Source organism: Oncorhynchus gorbuscha, linkage group LG16, assembly GCF_021184085.1.
Source record: "Oncorhynchus gorbuscha isolate QuinsamMale2020 ecotype Even-year linkage group LG16, OgorEven_v1.0, whole genome shotgun sequence".
Lineage (NCBI taxonomy): Eukaryota > Metazoa > Chordata > Actinopteri > Salmoniformes > Salmonidae > Oncorhynchus > Oncorhynchus gorbuscha.
This window is the reverse complement of record NC_060188.1, coordinates 19,119,018-19,145,321: the sequence shown is the minus strand read 5'-3', so window position 1 is coordinate 19,145,321 and position 26,304 is coordinate 19,119,018. Positions and strand designations below refer to the sequence as shown.

General features: G+C 45.4%; 2 protein-coding genes across 5 annotated transcripts; one reads left to right on the top strand and one right to left on the bottom strand.

Annotated features, from left to right (window-relative positions):
- Positions 1-843: 843 nt before the first annotated feature.
- Positions 844-18,523, bottom strand: LOC124000598 (epithelial membrane protein 2-like). Of its 3 annotated transcripts, none has more exons than XM_046307095.1 (5): positions 18,483-18,523; positions 3,749-3,831; positions 3,106-3,208; positions 2,173-2,313; positions 844-2,076 (listed from the first exon to the last, which is right to left on the bottom strand). In XM_046307095.1, exons 2-5 carry the CDS (start codon positions 3,824-3,826, stop codon positions 1,913-1,915), a joined length of 486 nt encoding a protein of 161 aa, XP_046163051.1. In that variant the 5' UTR covers positions 3,827-3,831; positions 18,483-18,523; the 3' UTR covers positions 844-1,912. The 3 variants fall into 3 exon arrangements, with proteins under 3 accessions (XP_046163051.1, XP_046163050.1, XP_046163049.1); XM_046307094.1 differs by lacking the exon at positions 18,483-18,523 and adding an exon at positions 10,924-10,989; XM_046307093.1 differs by lacking the exon at positions 18,483-18,523 and adding an exon at positions 10,504-10,640.
- Positions 18,524-18,902: 379 nt separating this feature from the next.
- Positions 18,903-26,298, top strand: LOC124000071. 2 transcript variants are annotated; one of them, XM_046306182.1, is made up of 14 exons: positions 18,903-19,550; positions 19,675-19,821; positions 20,718-20,839; positions 21,029-21,188; positions 21,373-21,491; positions 21,972-24,021; positions 24,268-24,360; positions 24,605-24,771; positions 24,897-24,991; positions 25,167-25,294; positions 25,425-25,611; positions 25,794-25,914; positions 26,012-26,131; positions 26,254-26,298. In XM_046306182.1, exons 1-13 carry the CDS (start codon positions 18,968-18,970, stop codon positions 26,093-26,095), a joined length of 4,056 nt encoding a protein of 1,351 aa, XP_046162138.1. In that variant the 5' UTR covers positions 18,903-18,967; the 3' UTR covers positions 26,096-26,131; positions 26,254-26,298. The 2 variants fall into 2 exon arrangements, with proteins under 2 accessions (XP_046162138.1, XP_046162137.1); XM_046306181.1 differs by having other exon boundaries at positions 26,012-26,292.
- The last annotated feature ends 6 nt before the right edge of the window (positions 26,299-26,304 follow it).

Below are 26,304 nucleotides of genomic sequence, written 5' to 3'. Positions count from 1 at the left end.
CCGCCACTCCCTCCCCCTGTTCCCGTCCCCATATCACCGCCACTCCCTCCCCCCACTCCCCTCCCCCACTGGTACACACTCCCCCACCCCCCTGTTCCCGTCCCCATATCACCGCCACTCCCTCTCCCCCCCTGTTCCCGTCCCCATATCACCGCCACTCCCTCCCCCTGTTCCCGTCCCCATATCACCGCCACTCCCTCCCCCACTGGTACACACTCCCCCACCCCCCTGTTCCCGTCCCCATATCACCGCCACTCCCTCCCCCACTGGTACACACTCCCCCACCCCCCGTTCCCGTCCCCATATCACCGCCACTCCCTCCCCCACTGGTACACACTCCCCCACCTCCCCCTGTTCCGTCCCCATATCACCCCCGTTACACACTCCCCCACCCCCTGTCCCCATATACCCCCCCGCCCCCCCCGTTACACACTCCCCCACCCCCCCGTTCCCATCCCCATATCACCACCACCGTCCCCACATCTCTCTACCCCAGTACTACTCAGAGGACAGGGGCAGAGAGATGGAGGAAGAGGGGAGGGAGTACAGCCCACCTTGACTGTATGTGTGTGATACTTACCTATGAGCCAACATGCATTTGGATTTTGACAGAGCAAATCAGTGTGAAGTAGTCAGAAGCTCTCTGTGTAAACTTGTATCCATGTTGTCAATAAAACTTGGTGGAAATGTGCAAAATGATTTCATTCACAGACTAGTATGCCTTCTGTCAGTTTCACTGTGGTGTCCCTCTACCAGTGACTAGGTATCATTCATCTTCATGCAATCTGTCCTCCTTCACCCGATTATGATTCATATAAAATTGTTTAGCATTGACAGGAGAAATGTGATTTAAATCAGGTTTTAATACAAATCATTTGATCATATCAAACTGATAAGAAATAGTAACAAAAATAAAATTGCATTAGACATACAAAGCATAATGTGAAACCAAACATGTTCATATTTACACATCTCAATGTGCAGTGAGCAAATATGCTCTGTCAGATTTCAAGGCACTCAAGATCAATCCGTCTGTCTGTCAGTCCATGCGTGTGTCTGGGGGGGTTGATTCAGACAAACGGAAGTTAACCTACACAATAAGACTAATGGTACAAAGAATAAAATAATGACATAACTAAAAAGAGTGGTGGTCCAGTTAGCAGTGAGGTTAGTACGAATGTTCCATTCCATGTATGGACATTGGCAAATACATTATATTCTTTGTCTTCAGCACACTATAGTAGGGCTGGAGGTCAAACGGGGTAATGATCGTTGACAGTTTCCGAAATTGGATTCTGTTTGCGACACTAGTCAATTCATCCTTCTATTTGGTTTTGGCCTTGTTTTATTCTGAGCCTAATTGAGAAATAAATCAAATGTAAGCAAGAATAGTTCAGGACTATGATTCTGAAATAATGAGATACTGTCGGTCTATACTCTATACCTTCAACGAATATATGAGGGCTATAAAAGTTTCATTCACTTTGAAAATGTTGTCCCACTTTATATTAAGATCCCATGAAAACTAAACATGGACTTGGTAATATGTGGGCAGGACAGGTAGGTTATTACTATGTGGGCAGGACAGGTAGGTTATTACTATGTGGGCAGGTCAGGTAGGTTATTACTATGTGGGAAGGACAGGTAGGTTATTACTATGTGGGAAGGACAGGTAGGTTATTACTATGTGGGAAGGACAGGTAGGTTATAACGATGTAAATCCATATGTTTAGACACACTTCAGTGGGAACCAAAGATACATGGATGAAAATCTGTGGATAACAACTCTCCCCTTTTGTATCCCACACTCATATCCATACCTAATATCCATACCTAATATCCATACCTAATTGTACAAAAAACGATCAGATCGTAAGATATTGAGCCTGTCCCTTGGGCTAGTCTTCTGCTTCTAGTTTGCTGTCTTCTTTCGCAGGACAAAGTAGATTATACTGGAGATGAAGGTGAACGCAAAGGAGATCCAGGCCAGAATGAAGGAGTGGCCATACCAACCATCAGATTCATTCTTGTGAAAGATGTCTGTGTAGATGGAGGCAGCGATCATGATGCACAGGCCTGGAGGGAGGGAAGGAGGGAGGGAAAAACATCAAGCAAAGACAGAACTAGTTGTTTAACAGGTTGAAGATTGAAAGTGTTTAGAGCAATACGTACAGGCTAGGAGCTGGAAGATGCCAGAGAAGGTGAATCTCTGTCCCTTTGACAGAGTGAAGAGCTGTCCCACAAACACAAACAGGCCAAGGGAAGAGAATATGCAGGCCAGAATGGAGCTAGCCTGCACTGCATGGAGGTATTCTGTAGAGGGAGACAGAGACAGACACTGAGTAAGGACTATTTACAGAACAGAAACAGTGTTGTGTCACGCTCTGGAATGCAGAGGTGAAATGGGTAGTTCTGTTTCTTTAGAAACACAATGAAACTATTTTAATGTGGAAAATTGTGTGCTAAGAAATATTTATGAGAGGATTTAAGACGAGTTCATTTCGTAGGTTGTAAAAGGGTTTCTCAGCAATCAAATAAAACACTTTGAGAGATACAACATTGCTACATACATACTTTTGACCACACATTCACTAAAGGTCTTCACACAGACTCAATGTATTTGTAATGCACTTTCAGTGTATGTACTCAAGCCAATCTGAACCTCCCCACCAGCCCCAACCATGTCTCTGATCCTGCCACACCCTCTGTTCAGTTTCCTCTATGACAAAAGTGCATTGTTCTCCCTCGTTGGGCAATAGAGTGTTTACTGATCAATCATGCTTCAGTGACAGCCACAGAGACAGGTTAGATGGCAGGCTTAGTCTTAGTCTGTTGTTATGGAGCTCTACCCTGAATTCAACCAAACCTCCAGCGCAGTAAACCCATATCCTGGAGAAACTACACTGTTCCTATTTCTGTGCTACAAAAAATGTATATCTTGGAGTGACTTGAGACGGAAAAAAAACATTTAATTCACGTGTTGGTTGATATTTACATATACTGTATATCCAGGAGCAATGCTAATTTCCTGCAGTGCTGGTTTTTCTCCCACAGAGAATGTTTCATGACATTTTAGCCCAGCGGTTCAGTATGGCCCAGGCTTACCTTGAGGGTACTGGCCGGGGAGATCGTTGGAGCTCCAGGTTCCATTGGTCAGTATCCACCTGGCCCACACATCAGTGGACACGGTCTTTGTCATCCACCAGGCCTGGACAGGACAGGGAGGAGAGATAGTCAATGGACATCCACAGGTTCATGTGTTGTGTTGTCACATGCATTTGGATGTCCAGGAACAGGGATAACAGTCAATGGGTGGAAGGTACATCTGTAGAACGCAGCAGCATACCACAGCAGCCAGGTACGCTCCTCTCACTACAACAGGCCTTTTAACACTCACTGGGATCCCACACGCCAACAAGAGCATGTTTATGCAGCCACATTGTAGACGATAACGCACAGGCAAACACACGCCACACACTTAGGGTGATGAAACACTGGCCAACCTGTTTGTCACCTATCTTCTTTCAGGGGTGAGAGTGAGCTCAGAAATGTAGTCCAGAATACCAAAGTGGAACACTGACAGAACAGCACCAAAGGCCTGAGCCAATGAGGGCTAACATAGCATGCTTTCATCTTTTGATTCAACACTCCACAGACATAGTGAAAGAGACGTGCACTCATGTGTAGCTCCACAGGGCTATGTCAACATGAAGAGAACTAAGTGGAGGAGCAGTGGGGGATTACTTACATTGTCTATAGTTGCCACTAGGAGGAGGATGATGCTGGTGAGGTGAAGGAGGAAGATTCCAGCTAGAAGAACCAACATGATGACTGAGAGAAAGACAGAACAAGGGAGAGGGAGAAAGTATATATATTTTGTTAAAAGTTGGTCAAACACTTCCTCGTTCTATACCCTATCAAATAAAGCGATACTGGGGGACACAGACACTGTCACGGGGCTTAACATGAGTGACAGGAATCAGATACTCTATTGTTTTGTACTCTTGCTGTACAGTGTCCTTGGGTTTCTTGAAAGTTGCTTTAAATCTCATGTATTTTTTTCATTATTAAATAATATTAGATAGATGGATGTTGACAAAGGCTGCACTGTGAGGCTTGGCTTCAGCACTTTGAACCAGGCAGTCATTAATGATGGAAGGTCTGAGTCTGCACCCCCCCAGGGCGCGGCTTCAGCACTTTGAACCAGGCAGTCATTAATGATGGAAGGTCTGAGTCTGCACCCCCCCAGGGCGTGGCTTCAGCACTTTGAACCAGGCAGTCATTAATGATGGAAGGTCTGAGTCTGCACCCCCCCAGGGCGCGGCTTCAGCACTTTGAACCAGGCAGTCATTAATGATGGAAGGTCTGAGTCTGCACCCCCCCAGGGCGTGGCTTCAGCACTTTGAACCAGGCAGTCATTAATGATGGAAGGTCTGAGTCTGCACCCCCCCAGGGCGCGGCTTCAGCACTTTGAACCAGGCAGTCATTAATGATGGAAGGTCTGAGTCTGCACCCCCAGGGCGCGGCTTCAGCACTTTGAACCAGGCAGTCATTAATGATGGAAGGTCTGAGTCTGCACCCCCAGGGCGCGGCTTCAGCACTTTGAACCAGGCAGTCATTAATGATGGAAGGTCTGAGTCTGCACCCCCCCAGGGCGCGGCTTCAGCACTTTGAACCAGGCAGTCATTAATGATGGAAGGTCTGAGTCTGCACCCCCCAGGGCGCGGCTTCAGCACTTTGAACCAGGCAGTCATTAATGATGGAAGGTCTGAGTCTGCACCCCCCAGGGCGCGGCTTCAGCACTTTGAACCAGGCAGTCATTAATGATGGAAGGTCTGAGTCTGCACCCCCAGGGCGCGGCTTCAGCACTTTGAACCAGGCAGTCATTAATGATGGAAGGTCTGAGTCTGCACCCCCAGGGCGCGGCTTCAGCACTTTGAACCAGGCAGTCATTAATGATGGAAGGTCTGAGTCTGCACCCCCAGGGCGCGGCTTCAGCACTTTGAACCAGGCAGTCATTAATGATGGAAGGTCTGAGTCTGCACCCCCAGGGCGTGGCTTCAGCACTTTGAACCAGGCAGTCATTAATGATGGAAGGTCTGAGTCTGCACCCCCAGGGCGTGGCTTCAGCACTTTGAACCAGGCAGTCATTAATGATGGAAGGTCTGAGTCTGCACCCCCCCCAGGGCGCGGCTTCAGCACTTTGAACCAGGCAGTCATTAATGATGGAAGGTCTGAGTCTGCACCCCCCCAGGGCGCGGCTTCAGCACTTTGAACCAGGCAGTCATTAATGATGGAAGGTCTGAGTCTGCACCCCCCCAGGGCGCGGCTTCAGCACTTTGAACCAGGCAGTCATTAATGATGGAAGGTCTGAGTCTGCACCCCCCCAGGGCGTGGCTTCAGCACTTTGAACCAGGCAGTCATTAATGATGGAAGGTCTGAGTCTGCACCCCCCAGGGCGTGGCTTCAGCACTTTGAACCAGGCAGTCATTAATGATGGAAGGTCTGAGTCTGCACCCCCAGGGCGCGGCTTCAGCACTTTGAACCAGGCAGTCATTAATGATGGAAGGTCTGAGTCTGCACCCCCCCAGGGCGCGGCTTCAGCACTTTGAACCAGGCAGTCATTAATGATGGAAGGTCTGAGTCTGCACCCCCCAGGACGCGGCTTCAGCACTTTGAACCAGGCAGTCATTAATGATGGAAGGTCTGAGTCTGCACCCCCCAGGACGCGGCTTCAGCACTCTTGATGGGTTATAGCCACACTAACAGAAATGGAGGGAGGCGTGATAAATGAATCTAAAGGATTCAGAGGAAGAGATTTGAGATAGACATAGCGATTGGTCAAGCCAGGTAGTGAAGCCCTGGGAAACAGAGAGTGAGAAAATCAGAGGGATAAATGGGGAGGCGTTGGCAGGAGATGAGTTGCAGCTTGCAACAAACCGCCACTCCTTAAAATAACTGCACAAAATACCTACTCCCCTGCCTGCTCCACCTCCCCCAAATAACACACACCCCTTAACCCAGGGGTTCTCAAACATTATGGGGCCGGGGACCCCTTTTATGATAGTAAATTCATCATGGACCCCCCCATAATCAGAACACAACTCAAGTTAGATAATAATAGCATACAAAGAGTATGGCCATGACTTTGGCAGTGCGTGGACAGACAAACCAAGTTTTGAGCCCTAGGTTGGAACATTTTAAAGGCTCGCCTGTTGCCAAACGTTGCCGTTTCCAAGCTATTTTCCTGCAAATCTACAGATGTCATGTGGCAGAGATTTTTTGTTGTTGCAGCTTTTAAGCTGATATCCTAATATCCTGATATCCTAATATCCTGATATCCTAATATCCTGATATCCTAATATCCTGATATCCTAATATCCTACAATTCTACATATTTTTCTATGAGGCAGAGAGAAAAACTTTGTAGTTTTAAAGATGAAATTACACTGCATTTATGTAAAATTATTGTGGATGTGTAATTTTTTAAATATATATTTTGAGATCTGGTTGTGAACCCACTGCAAGTCATTGTTAGTGGGTTTGTATGACCCCACATTGAGAATGCCTGTCTTAACCAATTCAGATTAACTAGGCAGCTCAACTCAAAATATTGATAAAAGATCTCAATTCACCAATTACAATGGCCATTATTTGATTTATCCATTCTGTAAAGATCATAAATAATAATTAAAAAAGCTGAATGACTGTTTGAATGGCCATTGTCAGTAGAGAGAAGGCGAGATTGTATTTAGGAAGAACAAGCATCAAATCAAATTGTATTTGTCACATACACATGGTTAGCAGATGTTAATGCGAGTGTAGCGAAATGCTTGTGCTTCTAGTTCCGACAATGCAGTGATAACCAACAAGTAATCTAACAATTCCAAAACTACTGTCTTATACACAGTGTAAGGGGATAAAGAATATGTACATAAAGATATATGAATGAGTGATGGTACAGAGCAGCATAGGCAAGATACAGTAGATGATATCGAGTACAGTATATACATATGAGATGAGTATGTAAACAAAGTGGCATAGTTAAAGTGGCTAGTGATACATGTATACATAAGGATGCAGTAGATGATATAGAGTACAGTATATACGTATGCATATGAGATGAATAATGTAGGGTATGTAACATTATATTAGGTAGCATTGTTTAAAATGGCTAGTGATATATTTTACATCACTTCCCATCAATTCCCATTATTAAAGTGGCTGGAGTTGAGTGTCAGTGTCAGTGTGTTGGCAGCAGCCACTCAATGTTAGTGGTGGCTGTTTAACAGTGTGATGGCCTTGAGATAGAAGCTGTTTTTCAGTCTCTCGGTCCCTGCTTTGATGCACCTGTACTGACCTCGCCTTCTGGATGATAGCGGGGTGAACAGGCAGTGGCTCGGGTGGTTGTTGTCCTTGATGATCTTTATGGCCTTCCTGTAACATCAGGTGGTGTAGGTGTCCTGGAGGGCAGGTAGTTTGCCCCCGGTGATGCGTTGTGCAGACCTCACTACCCTCTGGAGAGCCTTACGGTTGTGGGCGGAGCAGTTGCCGTACCAGGCGGTGATACAGCCCGCCAGGATGCTCTCGATTGTGCATCTGTAGAAGTTTGTGAGTGCTTTTGGTGACAAGCCAAATTTCTTCAGCCTCCTGAGGTTGAAGAGGCGCTGCTGCGCCTTCTTCACGATGCGGTCTGTGTGAGTGGACCAATTCAGTTTGTCTGTGATGTGTATGCCGAGGAACTTAAAACTTGCTACCCTCTCCACTACTGTTCCATCGATGTGGATAGGGGGGTGTTCCCTCTGCTGTTTCCTGAAGTCCACAATCATCTCCTTAGTTTTGTTGACGTTGAGTGTGAGGTTATTGTCCTGACACCACACTCCGAGGGCCCTCACCTCCTCCCTGTAGGCCGTCTCGTCGTTGTTGGTAATCAAGCCTACCACTGTTGTGTCATCCGCAAACTTGACGATTGAGTTGGAGGCGTGTGTGGCCACGCAGTCGTGGGTGAACAGGGAGTACAGGAGAGGGCTCAGAACGCACCCTTGTGGGGCCCCAGTGTTGAGGATCAGCGGGGTGGAGATGTTGTTGCCTACCCTCACCACCTGGGGGTGGCCCGTCAGGAAGTCCAGTACCCAGTTGCACAGGGCGGGGTCGAGACCCAGGGTCTCGAGCTTGATGACGAGCTTGGAGGGTACTATGGTGTTGAATGCCGAGCTGTAGTCGATGAACAGCATTCTCACATAGGTATTCCTCTTGTCCAGATGGGTTAGGACAGTGTGCAGTGTGGTTGAGATTGCATCGTCTGTGGACCTATTTGGGCGGTAAGCAAATTGGAGTGGGTCTAGGGTGTCAGGTAGGGTGGAGGTGATATGGTCCTTGACTAGTCTCTCAAAGCACTTCATGATGACGGAAGTGAGTGCTACGGGGTGGTAGTCATTTAGCTCAGTTACCTTAGCTTTCTTGGGAACAGGAACAATGGTGGCCCTCTTGAAGCATGTGGGAACAGCAGACTGGTATAGGGATTGATTGAATATGTCCGTAAACACACCGGCCAGCTGGTCTGCGCATGCTCTGAGGGCGCGGCTGGGGATGCCGTCTGGGCCTGCAGCCTTGCGGGGGTTAACACGTTTAAATGTCTTACCTCGGCTGCAGTGAAGGAGAGTCAGCAGGTTTTCGTTGCAGGCAGTGTCAGTGGCACTGTATTGTCCTCAAAGCGGGCAAAAACGTTAGTCTGCCTGGGAGCAAGACATCCTGGTCCGTGACTGGGCTGGTTTTCTTCTTGTAGTCCGTGATTGCCTGTAGACTGCCACATGCCTCTCGTGTCTGAGCCGTTGAATTGAGATTCTACTTTGTCTCTGTACTGATGCTTAGCTTGTTTGATAGCCTTGCGGAGGGAATAGCTGCACTGTTTGTATTCGGTCATGTTACCAGTCACCTTGCCCTGATTAACAGCAGTGGTTCGCGCTTTCAGTTTCACGCGAATGCTGCCATCAATCCACGGTTTCTGCTTAGGGAATGTTTTAATCGTTGCTATGGGAACGATATATTCAACGCAGGTTCTAATGAACTCGCACACCGAATCAGCGTATTCGTCAATGTTGTTATCTGATGCAATACGAAACATATCCCAGTCTACGTAATGGAAGCAGTCTTGGAGTGTGGAGTCAGCTTGGTCGGACCAGCGTTGGACAGACCTCAGCGTGGGAGCTTCTTTTTTTAGTTTCTGTCTGTAGGCAGGGATCAACAAAATGGAGTCGTGGTCAGCTTTCCCAAAAGGAGGGCGGGGCAGGGCCTTATATGCGTCGCGGAAGTTAGAGTAACAATGATCCAAGGTTTTTCCACCCCTGGTTGCGCAATCGATATGCTGATAAAATTTAGGGAGTCTTGTTTTCAGATTAGCCTTGTTAAAATCCCCAGCTACAATGAATGCAGCCTCCGGATAAATGGATTCCAGTTTGCAAAGAGTCAAATAAAGTTCGTTCAGAGCCATCGATGTGTCTGCTTGGGGGGGGATATATACAGCTGTGATTATTGAAATCATATTGTGAGAACAATTCAGGGATACACTTTTGAGTTCCTTCCCACCCCTACTACTGGCAATAGAGCGGCCTGGGATCTGGTGGGTGTGGACAGAGTGAGGCGAGAGCCCATCTGGAATGCAGGGAACCTCTCTGGGATAAAGGGCTGGTCTGGGTTGGGTCCAGACATGTGATCTACATCAACACTGACCCACCCCAAGATGTTTCCCTCCCACGTACACTTCAAAATTACTGTAATTGGGAACAAGTACTTTTTAGTTAGCGCAACTGTCTGTAAATATTTGAGTACACAAAAGATGGTCTGTGTAATTTCTCATATGAGAGCTTCCCATCTAAGTGCTGAAGGGACAAATGAAGAGGGAACTCGAGCTAGTCTTAGACAATTAAACCTCTGACTGTCTGAGCTGACAGCTGCTGAGGGAAGTTTAGCCCTGTTCTGTTATGTGAAGGAAATACAAAGTGCACCCTATCTAACCTCAGCAGTTTGCCAGAGTCACAGAGAGTAAACACTGAATTCATGACAATCGCCCTGCCTTCTAGGATGGAACATAGTTCCATCATGCACTCAGCTACCGACCAGAAATTACAAGACAGGTTTCATGGGCTAAAGTGTGTGCATTATGAACTTTAATTAAATGTATACTTAAAGTTTCAGAATTGCAGTGCATTTGGATTTTCACCTTGTAATGTTTGTTTTAGAACCAGCTACCTGAACATGCCCACACTGAACTTACCTGGCAAAGGAATAAACTACCAGTATCACTTGCACTACAAAAGACATGCTAGCTACAATTCTAATTAATTCACACCCCTACTGACTGTGTGCAATTGTATTAGTCTTGAGAGTAATACGACAGAAGGTATGCATATAGGCTATTATGTAGGCTATTATCATTTAAAAAACACATGAAGAGCATGTCAAAGAGTTGAGAGTTCTGAAGGAGAACACAAATGTCCAACTTACTTTTTGATGGTAGCCTTTCTGTTGAAGCCCAATTCCTTCTGCTCCCTATGTTCCAAATGTCAGACTCAGTCCTCTCCGCCAAGGAACGCACAAACACTTACAACCACACCTCCACCCACTTCCCTCCCTCTTTTCCTCAAGTCCACACCCCACTCAAATCTCTCTCTCCTTTCTCTCTCTCTCTCTCTCTCTCTCTCTCTCTCTCTCTCTCTCTCTCTCTCTCTCTCTCTCTCTCTCTCTCTCTCTCTCTCTCTCTCTCTCTCTCTCTCTCTCTCACACATGCATGCAATTACCCAAAAGCCACTATTTCAACAACTTTGTGGTGGAGTATTTGTTTTTCATGTTCTAGCTATGTCTTTGTCACTCTGTCTATTTAGGCCATTATATCCATGAGTACTCAGAGGAAGCTCACTGACTCACCTACAGATGTTTGGGGAACTCCCAAAATATTGTCATGAATTCAAATCCCTGCTGCCATGGAGACTCAGTAGTAGCCAGAGCGACCACATTGTTGCTGTTGTATCTCCACACTCTGACGTGGTGGGTGTAGTGTTTCTGCCTGATCCCCACCCCCTCTCTCCATTCCCCCTCCAAAGCTCTCTCTCCGGGAGGATAGTCAGGATGAAGGAATGTAGTTGGTTGGGAGGGAGGGAGGGAGGGAGAGGAGGAGGTAATAAGTGCAAGTCATAGCCTGAGAGAGAGAAAGAGAGAGATTGTGTGTTTGCATGAGAACGACTGAGAGAAACGTGTTTCCCACTAGTTCAATTCATATTCACACTTGATTGATAGATATAGTGCACTATCTAGGACAATAGCCTGACAATATAAGTAGAGGGAAAGAAACCTACTTCTATTGACCTCTACTGAGGTAATGTGCTACATACAGAGTGCTTCAGCAGCCTCAGGTGATTTCACAGGGTAATGATGGAGTTTCAGACATGTTTGGCCAAGTGACTTATCCAATGGGCAAGTCACATACTGGGTTATTGGTGGATACGGTTCCACAAACAGCATACCTCACTTGGGTCAAAGTCAAGGAATGTGGAGTAACCTCTAAAGATGTACTGTGAACTCCCCACACCCAACACTAAGACTGTGACTGTCACAAATCCAATAGGATACACCTTAGCCCCTAGGAGGACAGGCAACTCAAATACTGGGCCTCAAATATAGAAAAAGGCAGAGAGGGAATTTAGAAATGTTGTCTAGCCTGCCTCTTCCCACGGTGTATCAACAACACCTACCTGACAAGTGAGGTAAGCTAGCTTGGGTACAGTGTGGCCTACTATATATCCCTGCTTCCTCTGTCTCCCTGTGGAAGCTGGTCCCGAGCTGGGCGGGGCCCCAGTGAAATTAACAAATAACATGCCTGTGTAGCTTCATCAACAATCAGCCCTTTGTTCATCAAAACTGGAAAAACCAGAGCCCACAAAGCAGGGTTGTCAAACTCATTCCACGGAGGGCTGAATGTCTGCAGGTTTGTTTTTTTTCTTTTCAATTAAGACCTAGACAACCAGGTGAGGGGAGTTCCTTACTAATCAGTGACCTTAATTAATCAATCAAGTACAAGGGTGGAGTGAAAACCTGCAGCCACTCGGCCCTCTGTGGAATCAGTTTGACACGTGCCCTAAAGGCAGACTGGACTGTTTGTTGTTTTAATTGAAGTGTTGTATGTACAGTATTAATAACGTGTTGGCTCCTTAATATTAAAGGCAGACTGGACTGTTTGTTGTTTTGGAATCAGTTTGACACGTGCCCTAAAGGCAGACTGGACTGTTTGTTGTTTTGGAATCAGTTTGACACGTGCCCTAAAGGCAGACTGGACTGTTTGTTGTTTTGGAATCAGTTTGACACATGCCCTAAAGGCAGACTGGACTGTTTGTTGTTTTAATTGAAGTGTTGTATGTACAGTATTAATAACGTGTTCGCTCCTTCATATTCAAGGTGGGTCTACAGCGTGGCTCGCCTTGCCTTGTGTGGGATGAGAAGTTAGAATGTGTGGGTTACTTCTGTGACGGTTGAGAAAGACCACGCCGCTTGTGACTCAACGCTGAGGAGCTCCCAGGGCCGCTCACTGACAGAGTATTTCCACACGGCCGTGTGAAACCGTTCCAGTGTCCACGTGCCAAAGGGAGTAAGACCATAAGCACGTCACTTTACAATGGTCAAATGATCTGCTGTGGTTAACTGTCATTCTCCCCGGTCTCTGCCTGTCTGAGTCTGTCTACGGCAACATGACTGTCCTGGAGGTCTGATTGCTAGGTTTACATTTAGAAAGACAGCAAGAGTATGTAGGGTAATTTGAAAGAAAACTGTGTACTGTTTAATGAGTCAGAACAGATAATAGCCTGTATCAAAAACAGTGTGTTGAAACTCTGTCCCTACCCAGTGTTGATTAATTGGGATGAGGCTATTGGAATCTCACTCATCCCTTCACTCCCACTTGTCGCTTGACTGGTTTCCTATACAGGTAAGGTAAACACTGACATCATGGTGCCGTTGTAACACACACGATCACACCCTTCTGGCCCTCAAATTAATGTCATAGCCACACACACACACAGTGGAAGGTGAAAGGAGATCCCTATCCTACAGGGAATACTACATGGAGCAAATGGACTGTCTAATTCTATGCCTGCCAGTCAATGTTCCCTCATTTAAAAAAAATTGCTTAACAAGTTTCAGGTCTGCTGAAAGCAAAACTTGAAAATGCTGTGCAACTTCCGGTGTGCGTTTACTGTGAACACCGAGGATGTACCTGCTTTAAGTTAGTTCTAACAGTGGTCAAGTAGGCTACTGTGGCTATTTGATCATAACGTAGGCCTAGCATCAAAAGCAATGGAGAAAATGCATCACATAACATTTTAACAGCTGTTCTATTGTTCAGCCTACAGTAGCAGCCAATGTGTGGTGTTCAATATAGGCCTACATTCCATGAGACTTTTGACAAAAATATACAGGGCTTGACATTAGTCTGTTTATACACTTGTCCTTGTGTTTTTTGATGCAAGAAACCACTTTACAAAATAAAATTCAGTATTATTCTCATCCCATTATTACAGAGAATCAGACAAATTGTTCTACCCTCTGCCTATTGGCTACTTAGCTTATTCAAGCCTGTCTCAAAATACATCACTGCCCATTGAAGACCAAAAAAGCACTTAAACTGACTTGCTTTTCAAAGATGTCTAGAAATGCACATGTTTTGTGCTCTTGTAGGAAGCAATCACTCCCCTATTGCTGACTACCACTGGGGCTATAACAGGGCTAATAACTCCCTAACTAGCAAAGGATATGAACAAATGTACACGTCGCTACATGCAGCTCTCGCTTTGATCTCAAAACAAGGGCATCTGCACACGACCACTCATGCTGTAAATACAGTCTAGTTCAAAGTGAACGGCACAGATCCATATATGGCAATGGTCTATTTGCATATAGGACTACTGCAGCTCTGATTGGTTATGGCACACTGGTCTGTGTCAAGTAGGGGCCTGAGTTATGCATGTCAATGCAATCGAATCAGACTCCGATGCTTTCTGCCCACACCAAAAATCTCTTGCATAGTTTGTTTTGCATACTAAGTCTTGTATAGTTGATTTTGTTTCGGTATGTTGCATTGAAAGTGGCTAATATTGCGTTGATTTGATCACAATTGCCACAGTAAAGGGAAACAGTGATCGTGTTAACTAAGGGGGAAACTCTAGAAAGTTGAGTGAAAATGTATCTCGTGCTTCTCTGCTCGCTGATATTTCTTCTGCATGGCAGTCCCGGGGAACTGCATGCCCGCACAAGCGCTCACAGCTTAGATGGAACATTGCTGCCAGTTGAAGGATACTACTCCCATGATCTCCATGTTGTGGCATGCTCCTTCCACATACATTATTCTCTGTAATGCACAAGTAATTCACACGCAAGATCAAGCCCCTTGAAACTGCCCAGGTGCAGCTACCACCCATATTAGTGTAGTGAGGGATGCTAAATCTGGTCACTCCCTCCATTAGAGATCCCAGGGACAATATTCTGGCTGAAAAATTCAAGAGGAAAGTGTAAAGTAGTAGGGGTCTGTGATTATGTGGTAAAACCTGGTAAGCCACTGGAAAGCCAGCCAAAGTAAGAGACGTATGAGCCTAATTAAGGTGGAGCAACATTCAGGTCAGCCAGGTGCCATCATAGGTCAGCCAGAAACAGGTAGAGTTGGACTAGGTCCTAGGACATACACATCAATGTGATTTTATGTAAGCCTCAAAACTAAATGATATCATTATGCAGAGTACATGGACATCCTGTGATTTGTGTTACCCTTTACGTGACCAGAATTAGAATGACATTTTAATTGCTATGTCATTATCATTTTGGTTTCACGAGATTATATCTACTTTTGCATAACACTGATTTCCCTGGGGATGATGGGGACAGTGAGATCAGTTGAGGCCTGTAACGGCAAAACGATGGCAGTCTGTGGTTCCTTTAGATTCGTCTGGGGTTTCTCAATGCTCCCCATGTTTAAAATATACAACAGTTTCCTATACAATACTACAGTAGTTACTATAGAATGATAAACTGTATCATACTGTAGAATACTATACTGTAACTGTAGTATCCCTCAATAATGTGTAGTACTTACTATAATGTTGAAGTATACTGTAGAATACTATCGTAAATACTCAATATTATCCCCCCCAAAAAACACTGTAGTAAATATTACATTAATGCCCGCAAAATAATAAGTGAGAAACCTACATGCCAAGTGCAGACCAACCTGTTCCCTACAGGTTATAGAAAAGAGTAGAAGCTCTGAGCTATCTGTTCAGACCCCAGTCCTACTATCTAAAGGTTATGGAAAATGTGATATTTTAGTATTTCTCCAGTATGTTTCCTGAAGGAGAAAGCCTCCACGTCTAAGATAATAAAATAAAAACACTATAGTAAGCTAAATACTACAGTAATGTCTACAAAAACACTACAGTACATACTACAGGCCACAAAACACTACAGTACATACTACATGCCACAAAAACACTACAGTACATACTACAGGCCACAAAAACACTACAGTAAATACTACAGGCCACAAAAACACTACAGTACATACTACAGGCCACAAAAACACTACAGTAAATACTACAGGCCACAAAAACACTACAGTAAATACTACAGGCCACAAAAACACTACAGTAAATACTACAGGCCACAAAAACACTACAGTAAATACTACAGGCCACAAAAACACTACAGTAAATACTACAGGCCACAAAAACACTACAGTACATACTACATTTACATTTACATTTAAGTCATTTAGCAGACGCTCTTATCCAGAGCGACTTACAAACAGGCCACAAAAACACTACAGTAAATACTACAGGCCACAAAAACACTACAGTAAATACTACAGGCCACAAAAACACTACAGTAAATACTACAGGCCACAAAAACACTACAGTACATACTACAGGCCACAAAAACACTACAGTAAATACTACAGGCCACAAAAACACTACAGTACATACTACAGGCCACAAAAACACTACAGTAAATACTACAGGCCACAAAAACACTACAGTAAATACTACAGGCCACAAAAACACTACAGTAAATATTACTGTATACTACAATCCGCAAAAGCACTACATAAATAACTATAGATTATACTACCATGTATTTATACGATAGAATACTATAGTATTTTGTCATGTGGGTCCCTGCAAGGGGAATTCCAACAGGTCTTAAAGCAGTCTGTTGTTGTTCTGTAAACTGTCAGGGATAGCTTTAAGGGACATGAAGCCCAATGTACTAACAAAAAACTGATAAGAAATGTAGCCACTACTTGTTTTGGTTGTTCCAGCAACTGTTTACATTCACTCACTATACACCAAGTCACTTGGCTCTGTCATAACCTCACATGGTCTCTCCTATCATTGCTATGCAGACGACACACAATTCATCTTCTCCTTTCCCCCTTCTGATGACCAGGTGGCGAATCGCATCTCTGCATGTCTGGCAGACATATCAGTGTGGATGACGGATCACCACCTCAAGCTGAACTTCGGCAAGACGGAGCTGCTCTTCCTCCCGGGGAAGGACTGCCCGTTCCATGATCTCGCCATCACGGTTGACAACTCCATTGTGTCCTCCTCCCAGAGCGCTAAGAACCTTGGCGTGATCCTGGACAACAAACTGTCGTTCTCAACTAACATCAAGGCGGTGGCCCGTTCCTGTAGGTTCATGCTCTACAACATCCGCAGAGTACGACCCTGCCTCACACAGGAAGCGGCGCAGGTCCTAATCCAGGCACTTGTCATCTCCCGTCTGGATTACTGCAACTCGCTGTTGGCTGGGCTCCCTGCCTGTGCCATTAAACCCCTACAACTCATCCAGAACGCCGCAGCCCGTTTAGTGTTCAACCTTCCCAAGTTCTCTCACGTCACCCCGCTCCTCCGCTCTCTCCACTGGCTTCCAGTTGAAGCTCGCATCCGCTACAAGACCATGGTGCTTGCCTACGGAGCTGTGAGGGGAACGGCACCTCAGTACCTCCAGGCTCTGATCAGGCCCTACACCCAAATAAGGGCACTGCGTTCATCCACCTCTGGCCTGCTCGCCTCCCTACCACTGAGGAAGTACAGTTCCCGCTCAGCTCAGTCAAAACTGTTCGCTGCTCTGGCTCCCCAATGGTGGAACAAACTCCCTCACGACGCCAGGACAGCGGAGTCAATCACCACCTTCCGGAGACACCTGAAACCCCACCTCTTTAAGGAATACCTAGGATAGGATAAAGTAATCCTTCTCACCCCCCCCCCCCCTTAAAATATTTAGATGCACTATTGTAAAGTGGTTGTTCCACTGGATGTCATAAGGTGAATGCACCAATTTGTAAGTCGCTCTGGATAAGAGCGTCTGCTAAATGACTTAAATGTAAATGTAATAAAAAAAAGCCTGATATTTAGTGGAGTTGCCTGTTTCCATGGTGACTGGTCAGGGTTTTATTCTTGATCCACTCCCTCTCTGTCACTTCCACCCTGTGGCTCTTTTTTTAGATCTCACATTATTGCTACATTTCACTTAGTTTGCACATGATCTACCCTCCTCCTCCTTCTCTGACTGTTTTGTCCCTCCTTTTCCTGCTCAGCCCTTGTTTCAATGAAATCTCAATGAAATCCAGACATACATATTTTTTGCTTTGAAAAGTTGAAAAGAAAACAACTCCTGACTGTTGGTAGCTAGGCAACTCACAATGAGTCATCACTCTGCAGCGCCCATCAACCCCCCTCTCCTCCCCTGTACACTCTCTTCATGTAGCATATTGAATAGTGTGGTTCAGTTAGACAGTGTACATTACGCTCAGTTTCAATGAATTCCCTGTTACTTACGGGTCCTTGAATATTACAGTAGTTAGTATGCAGATGCCTGATAAAAGAGGAAAGTACAGTGTTTTTGTTTTTCAGTCACTCTTAGGCCTACTGCTGTCTGTACAATTCATGCCACTGTCCTGTTCGGTTGATAATGATCAACATTGATGTTGTCATGTGGTGACACAGTGTCTCTATGACAATAATAGCAACGGTTATAGTGATGATATTACAAAGGAAACACTCAATAAAATCCCTATGACGCACAAATTTGCTAGATTATTCCAAATTGATTTCAGGGAAATTTCCACACAAAAAATATCCCAATTTCTGCCAGCCATCTGTGAGAAACCTTACATGCCAAGTATAGATCATATGTTGTGTGGAAGAGAGCAGAAGAGCTGAACTATTGGTTCAGGCTCCAGTCCTACCTACATACAGACTATGGACCCCACTTCTATGTCAAAGATACAAAAACAATACAGTGAAGTAAATAATACACTACTCTGCTAAAACACTATGGTGAATACTATAGTATATAAATATAGCAATACTGTAGTATTTATACCATAGTATACTATAGTATTATGTCATGTGAGTTGGTACAAAAGCAGGTTCCCTAACCCATACCTTCAAAGGTGAAACTTGATTAGGGTCCGGTTCACCTCTTAGCAATTGCTGACGTTCTTATGCTACAGCAGATGAAGGTTTATTTTCCTACCATATTAACAAAGCAAAGTTCTAGGAACTGCGTAAGGTTACTTGGCCATACCAGGGTAAGGGTGGGGGGAGTGGAGAATTCAATGTGTGCTTTGACTTGTATGACAATACCACCCTCTTGTGGAGAAACGAGAGCCTGTCATCTCTAACGTATTGTGGTTAAGTTTCAACGTGACTTTTAGTATGGTAAATTTTATAGCAAACCTGTAATTATATACCCCTGTAGAAATGACAAGCATAATTGGAATCAGCATGCCATTGTTGAGACTAATTACCAATTAAGACTACTTGAGGTTGAATCAGTGAACACATGTGGTGCTTGCGGAAGCTTTCAAAATATATATTTCCCCTCGTCCCAGTGAGTTAATGCACGTTGAGAAACAATCATATTGGCAATGTATTTTACACATAAATGTTACGGTATCCTCCTACTTTACATTCTAACAATCACTCGGTATCTGCGAGGTCAGGCTCACGATTCGACGGGTAAAATAATAATCCACACACCTGTTGAGTTCACAGAATCCACACAAAATCCTCTTTCAAGCGACAGTGTCTCCCGTAATGATAAACTGGCTCATTACACCCCGACGACAAAGACCAACGTCCGTCAAACAAACCAGCCAAGAAAGCGCGTAGAAATGCCAGCGCGAAGACAGATCAACGAGACCAAGCCACGCGAAATTGGTGAATCATACGAAAATGTGTATTTTCGCACGTTATCTCAGGACTTTGAAGAATTGAACAGATCACGAGTTTCAGGTAGAAAACGAATGGTGGTATTCAATGATAAAAACGACAAGTACCATGCCAAACAACACGAGGAGAAGCATTCGGAAGGTTTACCATTTAAATCCTATAGTAATATCGATTGCAATCAAGGAGAAATTCAGAATTTACATCGTGGAAAGTTTTCCATCACGGGAAACGATGAGAACCACTCACAAATGGCATACCACTCAGATTCAGTAACTCCAGGTAAGCTATAGGTGGGCTCTGTCTGTCATGTAGCCTATTCTACCATTTAACTTGTTTAGTTTGACTAGCCACGTATTTATTTGCTCAAAATATGCATAATGGGCTAATGTTACGTCTATTATAGGAGTGCGTGCAGGAAAGATCCGAGTTCGAGGTGAGATGGCGAAAGCAGAGAGCTGGATGAGAATGGAGCCAGACGTAGAATGTGGAGATGAGACTATGACCCTCACTGTCAGAGGGAGACGAGCCCTACATCTGTTAGTAGACAGAGGTAAATCACGACTCCGTTCCGTTACACATTAGTCAGTCATTGGATGAAGGTGTCTTCTGTACAGGGGAGTGTTTATTTTATTATATATATATATATATATATATATATATATATATAATTTTTTTTAAAGAGCCCCGATGCTCGGTCTGAACATTAACTCACATCGCTTGGGGTAGGGTTTTGGAAGCATAAGGACCTTATATTTTATATAAGCAAGACATAATTTTATAAAAACAAACATTTTAAATTGATACACACCTTTAGAGTTAGGCCCTACCTAGACATAGTATGTGTAAATCTGGGACACTCAAATTAGTTTGCTATGGTTACATAAAACGGAAGGTTCCTTAACCTTTTAACCTTAATCCATAACCTAGCTAACGTTAGCCACTTTTTTATACAAATTAATACATACCATACGAAACGTAGCATATCATACTAAATGCAGTGTCACGGATTTACGTACAGAATAATACGGAAGACAGTGGACTACTGTGCTAATTAGCTATCTGCGTCTGAACACCTTTGTGTAAATGGAAGACGGACGCCACAAACTTGAGACGTCACCAAAAAATACTATCGGCTGCAACTGTGTTAAAAACTGTACAGTATTTTCATATATGAAATGATTTTGACGTGATATGAAAGTAGAGGGATTTATGTTTCTAGAGACATACTGCAATTGAAAATGGATTCCTGTTTAAGATGGAGTATTTGACTATTTTGACTTCCAGAGCCAATTCGCCATTAAACAGAACATGTAAAGTCCTTGGACTATAAGGAGTAAAGTTAGCCCAATAATGGGCTAAAAGGAGCCTAAGTCTGACCACAAGGAGTGTGGGTGTGAATGATGCATAGCTGTAGGCTATTCTATTCATTTGTCCTCTTGCCTTTAGCGAATGCCTCTGCTGTCCCCCTGGCCCAACTACCCTCTCAATGTGGCTACTCCGTCGAGTCAACCTGGCGAGACTTGACGTTTGTGGTACCTTATAATGCCTGTCACGTCAACCAAGAAGTGGTAAAGTAGCACTCACCCCCCTCTGCCCTGCTTAAAAGTAACTTGATGTCCATAGTCACAATCCATTCTCTGAACTTGTCTGACTGGCAGGTGAAAACTGTTCTGTGACTGTCATTCTGTCCACATAAAAGCTTTTTCTATTGTTCTTCACACACCGTTATTCACTCCTTTCCTTTGGCCTGCTGACAGGATGGTAGTTATGTGTTGCCTCTGATCTGGAGAGGGACCCCTGTGAAGATGTCCTGCCCAATGTCCCAGGCCCTGGCCCCCTCCTCCCTCTGCTGCTCATCTCAGGGAATGACTGTCAGACTGCAAGTTCAAGGAGCCAAAGAGGAGCTCAGAGTCAAGGGTAAGTGTGGAGTTTAATTTATCACAATTGTACTCGGCCTGCACGCTATCGCTGCTGAACAGACCGATTTAAGAGACCTAATTTGGACTGAATCCAATGTTTCTGTAACTATTTCTACAGCTATGATGAGTTTGTGGGGCTACTGTCAGGTCTGTATGTGAGCTGTGTTGGTTTCCCCCTGCAGTTAGAGGAAAATGGATGCCACTGCTTTCGCTGGCCCTGCAGTGTGGCTACAGTATGGACAGGCAACATGGAGAGCTGCTCATATCTGCACCCTTCACTGGCTGTGGGATCACATCAAAGGTGAGCCGTGGCAATCCTATTGCGCTATGACTTGGGATGGAAATGATCAGGGCTACTCAGGGCTACTTGACTGTTCTTTTTGCTTTTACATGGAATTTGCTGAAACAATTTATTTGCTTAATAATGTTGCATTTTACACTGTGAACAAAACATTAGGAACACCTGCTCTTTCCAGGACTGACCAGGTGAAAGCTTTGACCCCTTATTGATGTCACTTGTTAGATCCACTTCGATCAGTGTAGATGAAGGGGAGGAGATGGGTAAAATATACTTTTTTGAGCCTGGAGACATGAATTGTGTATGTGTGCCATTCAGAGGGTTGAATTGGCAAGACAAGAGATTGCAGTGCCTTTGAATGGGGTATGGTAGTAGGTGCCAAGCTCACCGGTTTCTGTCAAGAACTGCAACGCTGCTGGGTTGTTCATGCTCTAAAGTTTCCTGTGTATTTCACTAACTGAAATAATGGACATTTTCTTCCAGGATGGAAGATACACTCTCTCTCTTCAAATAGGAGAGAAAGCCGTCATACTGGCCTGTCCTTCTTCTCTGCCTGTCCAAGTAACACAACCCCTCCGACCTGTAGCAGATTTCCCCCATTATGTAACTATGGGCCCAACAAGCTCAGTTTCCTCAACCCTGCTGTCTAACCCTTCTTCCATAACCCTGTCTTACCCAGTGCTTCACCCATCCTTCCCATTCAATCCCCTGTCCACATTGCCCCCTGATCAGCCTCCCAGCCCTGGTGTCCATGTTACTTCTCCCTTGACTACAGGCCCCTCTGTCCATCCTCCCCTGGCTCAGCGTCTTCAGGCCTACCCATTCTCTCAGTATTACTACCTCCACACGATGCCCCTCAGTGAGTCATACCAGTCACCCCTCTCATTTAGTCCCCCCTCTCAACTCTCAACTACAGGCCCCACTGAGTCGAAGCCAGGCCACACTCCTGTCCCAAGCCACCCCAACTACAATAACCCCCATGTTACTCAGTATTCTTCCACTACAGCTGGTCATCCAGTTCACTCTGAAGCCCCCACTCTCCGACCCCCTGAGTATACTCGCCACCCATACTACCACAACTACTATCACCCCAACATCCCTATGCTTGAGCCACTTCAAGGGCCCAGTAATGGTGCCAAGACTGGTACTTCCACCAATGGTCCTCAGGTTGAACCACCTGCCCCTCACAACCTTAACCCGATCTTCCGGGTGTTTCCGCACTACTACCTCTACCACCCCAAAGTGCCTCCCTATAACCCACCCCAACACCCTCTGCCTGTTACCCCTGCCTCTCACTTCTCTACTCTCCCGGTTAGCAGTTCACAAACACACCATAGAACTCCTGTTCCTCATGTGCCTCACCCTCCACCCTATCCTCACTACTACACCCCACAAACACCCAGTGGTGAAGTCAAGAGATCCCATCACCCTGATAACCCTTTTATTCATCTTCAACCTTTGAAACCTATCACTTCCCCTAACTCATCTCCCACCTTAACAGAGATCCCATTCTACCAATACACTCTTAATTTTCCCTACAAGCCTCCACTGATCCATAAACATAGACTTGGTCTCCAGACCAACAATCCCTCTAAACCCATGGACGAACATCCTCCAGTTGTCCCATCTCCCCCTGCGTCGTCTCCTGATCAAAGTGGAAAGTCGCACCCTCATGGTCACCTGAAATGGCCTCCACAACAACAACCCTCCAATTCACACACAGCCCAGAGTCTGTCTACTAGTTCTACCTCTGTTGCCCATGCTGCAACCCAACCTCTTCTCTTTCCAAACTTCCCCCCGTTGTACTACCCTCATCTGAAATCACCCATCAGCAACCCTCAACAAGAACAAAACCCTTTTACTGTCCTCCCCACTGCTCCGCCTGCATCCTCTTCAACCTCTACTCCAGCATCTGGCCATCCAGGTTATCCACACTACTACGATCACCCATACTATTACTACTCAATGCCTTATGATCCATACAGATTACCCCAACCTGTTGATCATGCATCTTCTGCCCCATCTAAAGGAGCTCCGACTCCTCCATCTCAGACCCCTGCTCATCACACTATGGAAACCTTTCACCAACCAGCCCTTCCATATGACTATTCCCAGGCCAAAATGCCTATCCAGATTACTACCCAACCTCTGTCTTCTCCTGCCACTAACAGTCCTCAAACCTCCACTCCAACCCCAGAATCTACAACTCCTGAAATCCCACCCTTTCCCTTTGACCCCTACTACTACTACCATCCTGGAATGTCCATCTACGACCAGGACCAAAGCTATGATCCCAGTACACACGCCGAAAAGACATCAGGGGCTCAAGCTTCCCTAGATTCTGACCATTATAGAAGAGGAAGCTTTGCCCGCACTCCTGTGGCGAGTCCAACCCATGCACCCCATCCTACCACCAACCCCACTCATAACCCCTCACACCATCACATCATTCATCCACAACCTTCAACCATTCCTTCGCCTCATCGTCCCAACCCAGGTCCCCCTGGAGATCTGTCAGACCCCGTGATGAAAGGTGAGTCTTCATCTTGAATATTTCTACTGTATGTGTGAACTGCACCACTATTGAAAGGCTATGTGGTTGTCTCATATCAGTGCAGGCACTATAAAGAGCCACAAGAGGGCACCTCACCTCTACTAGGTGATCCTGGAGACTACTGTGTAATTGGTTTTTACTTCAGTAACAAATATCCACTTTTTAAAGTAGGAGTTCATAAACCTGGTTTGTCACAACAGTACTGTTTCCTTTCCCTCCCTACAGACCCTGGTTTCAAGGCTGATACACACACACCCTGTGGCTTGTCTGACCAGGACTGTGACGGATCCTTAGGTTGCTGCTCTTACCTTGTGAATGGTTAGTCTCTCGATCTCAAGCTACTGGTCTTGGTTTTGCTATGGAGAAGCCATAACAGTTTGGTGTTTCGCCGACATCACAACACTTCTCGGAGGAGTGGAAATGGTCTTCCAGCATGTCCAAGGCCATGTGCACATGCTTGGTATTTCGGGAATGTCAGCTTTCAAACTGCTTTGCTACTCATTAGTTTACACAATGTGCTGTGTCTTAGGTCCTCAGGCTGTGTATGTGTGTCAACCCTCAGAGTGTACATCGGGGCGTCAATTTGTCTTTGCGGTCCCTGGCTCTCTGGTGGACCCCACGGTCTCCCTTCCCCCTCTACCTGCGGACAGCCATGTGTCCTGTACCCCCCAGAGGATGACCTCTGACCTGTACAGTGTACCCCTGGATGGCTGTGGGGTGCACAGATACGTAAGTTACTGTACACTTGCTATTCAACATCCTTGTATAACTGTTCAACATATTACCTGTGTAATTATTTAGCATGTTATAGTTTGATGCTCCTTTTGCCCTGTTGCTCGTGTCTGTTTGGTTAGGAGGATGGTCAGGCCATGGTCCACTTGTTGGAGTTCAACGCTCTACTTTCCACACAACATAAACACAGCACCACGTCTGAAGACTCACCTGTCCGGTAAAGCCATTTAACTACCTGAACAAATGGTTCAAATCCCCAGCAAATGTATTTCATTATTTTTCCCAGAAGTTACCATTTTGAATGCTAATGCTTTCAAACCATGATGATGAATTTGCAATCCTTTAGTACAGATGGGATGAGATAGTGCAACATGAGCTTGTCTTCTGTGTAGGTTGATGGTGGAGTGCAGGTCTTTTCCTGGTTCTCCTGGAAGGGTGAGGTACCAGGTGATTAACACCACCCCTAGCCCCCCTGTCCCCACTCAGGGCCCATTGGCTGTCCAGCTACGAATCGCTACAGGTAGGACTATATAAGTAATGAAACCTTCAGGAGTAGCAGCAGGGCTATGTAGGACTCTGAGGAGTGGGTTTTATCATACTGCATCTGCCAACTAACCACTTACCCTCCCCATATTTGCCTCTGCCTGTAGATGAGCACTACAGCAGCTTCTACTCAGAGAAACATCGACCACTCAGTCGACTTCAGGGGCGACCTTTGCACCTGGAAGTGGGTCTGCTGAGCCCCCCAGACATGGCCCCTGGCCTGGTGCTCCTGGTGCACTACTGTCTGGCCTACCCAGACACACCACAGGCCCGCTGGCTGCTCATCTATGATGGGTAGGTTGTTCCTGTTTGTTTACATGCAACAGCAGAGAAAGCAATTCATAGCTGTGTGAAATATCCATATTTTATAGGTTTTTCCACAGAACCTGCTGCTCAGCTCCACTAAATAACTGTCCATATAGTGAACAGGCAGTTATTTTGTCTGAACCTCCACGTTGTTTTGTCTAATTTTTCAGCTGTCCCAGCCGTGGTGACTCACAGGCCCCTCTCCCACCACCTGCCCAACCCCGTCACACCCGGAGGCTCACAATCACCACCTTCCAGTCTTTACCCACAGGAAGTCCCTCCCACCTGGAGGTCCGTTTCAGCCAATGGTGTCATATTATAGACAGTTTGATGCAGTACTGTCTGATCAGTGCATTTGAATGTGTTGTCCTGTCCTCATCCACAACAGATCTACTTCATGTGCTCCACGGAGGTGTGCTCCCCATCAGACGGGGACTGTATTGAGGGCTGCTTCAGTTTAGAGTTTAATTAACACTCCTATAACGGTTTGGACAATTGTGAGCACAAGGTAGGAGTATAAACCATCCATTTCTTGAAGTTACTAAAATGTACTGTTAATACTGTAGTGCTCAAATGTATGTGTTCAACTTGACACTAGTGTATGTTACATTAACTGTTATTCATTTGTAGGACCAAAGCTGGACAACTGAACAAATTAATAAATACACATTTACTCACTTG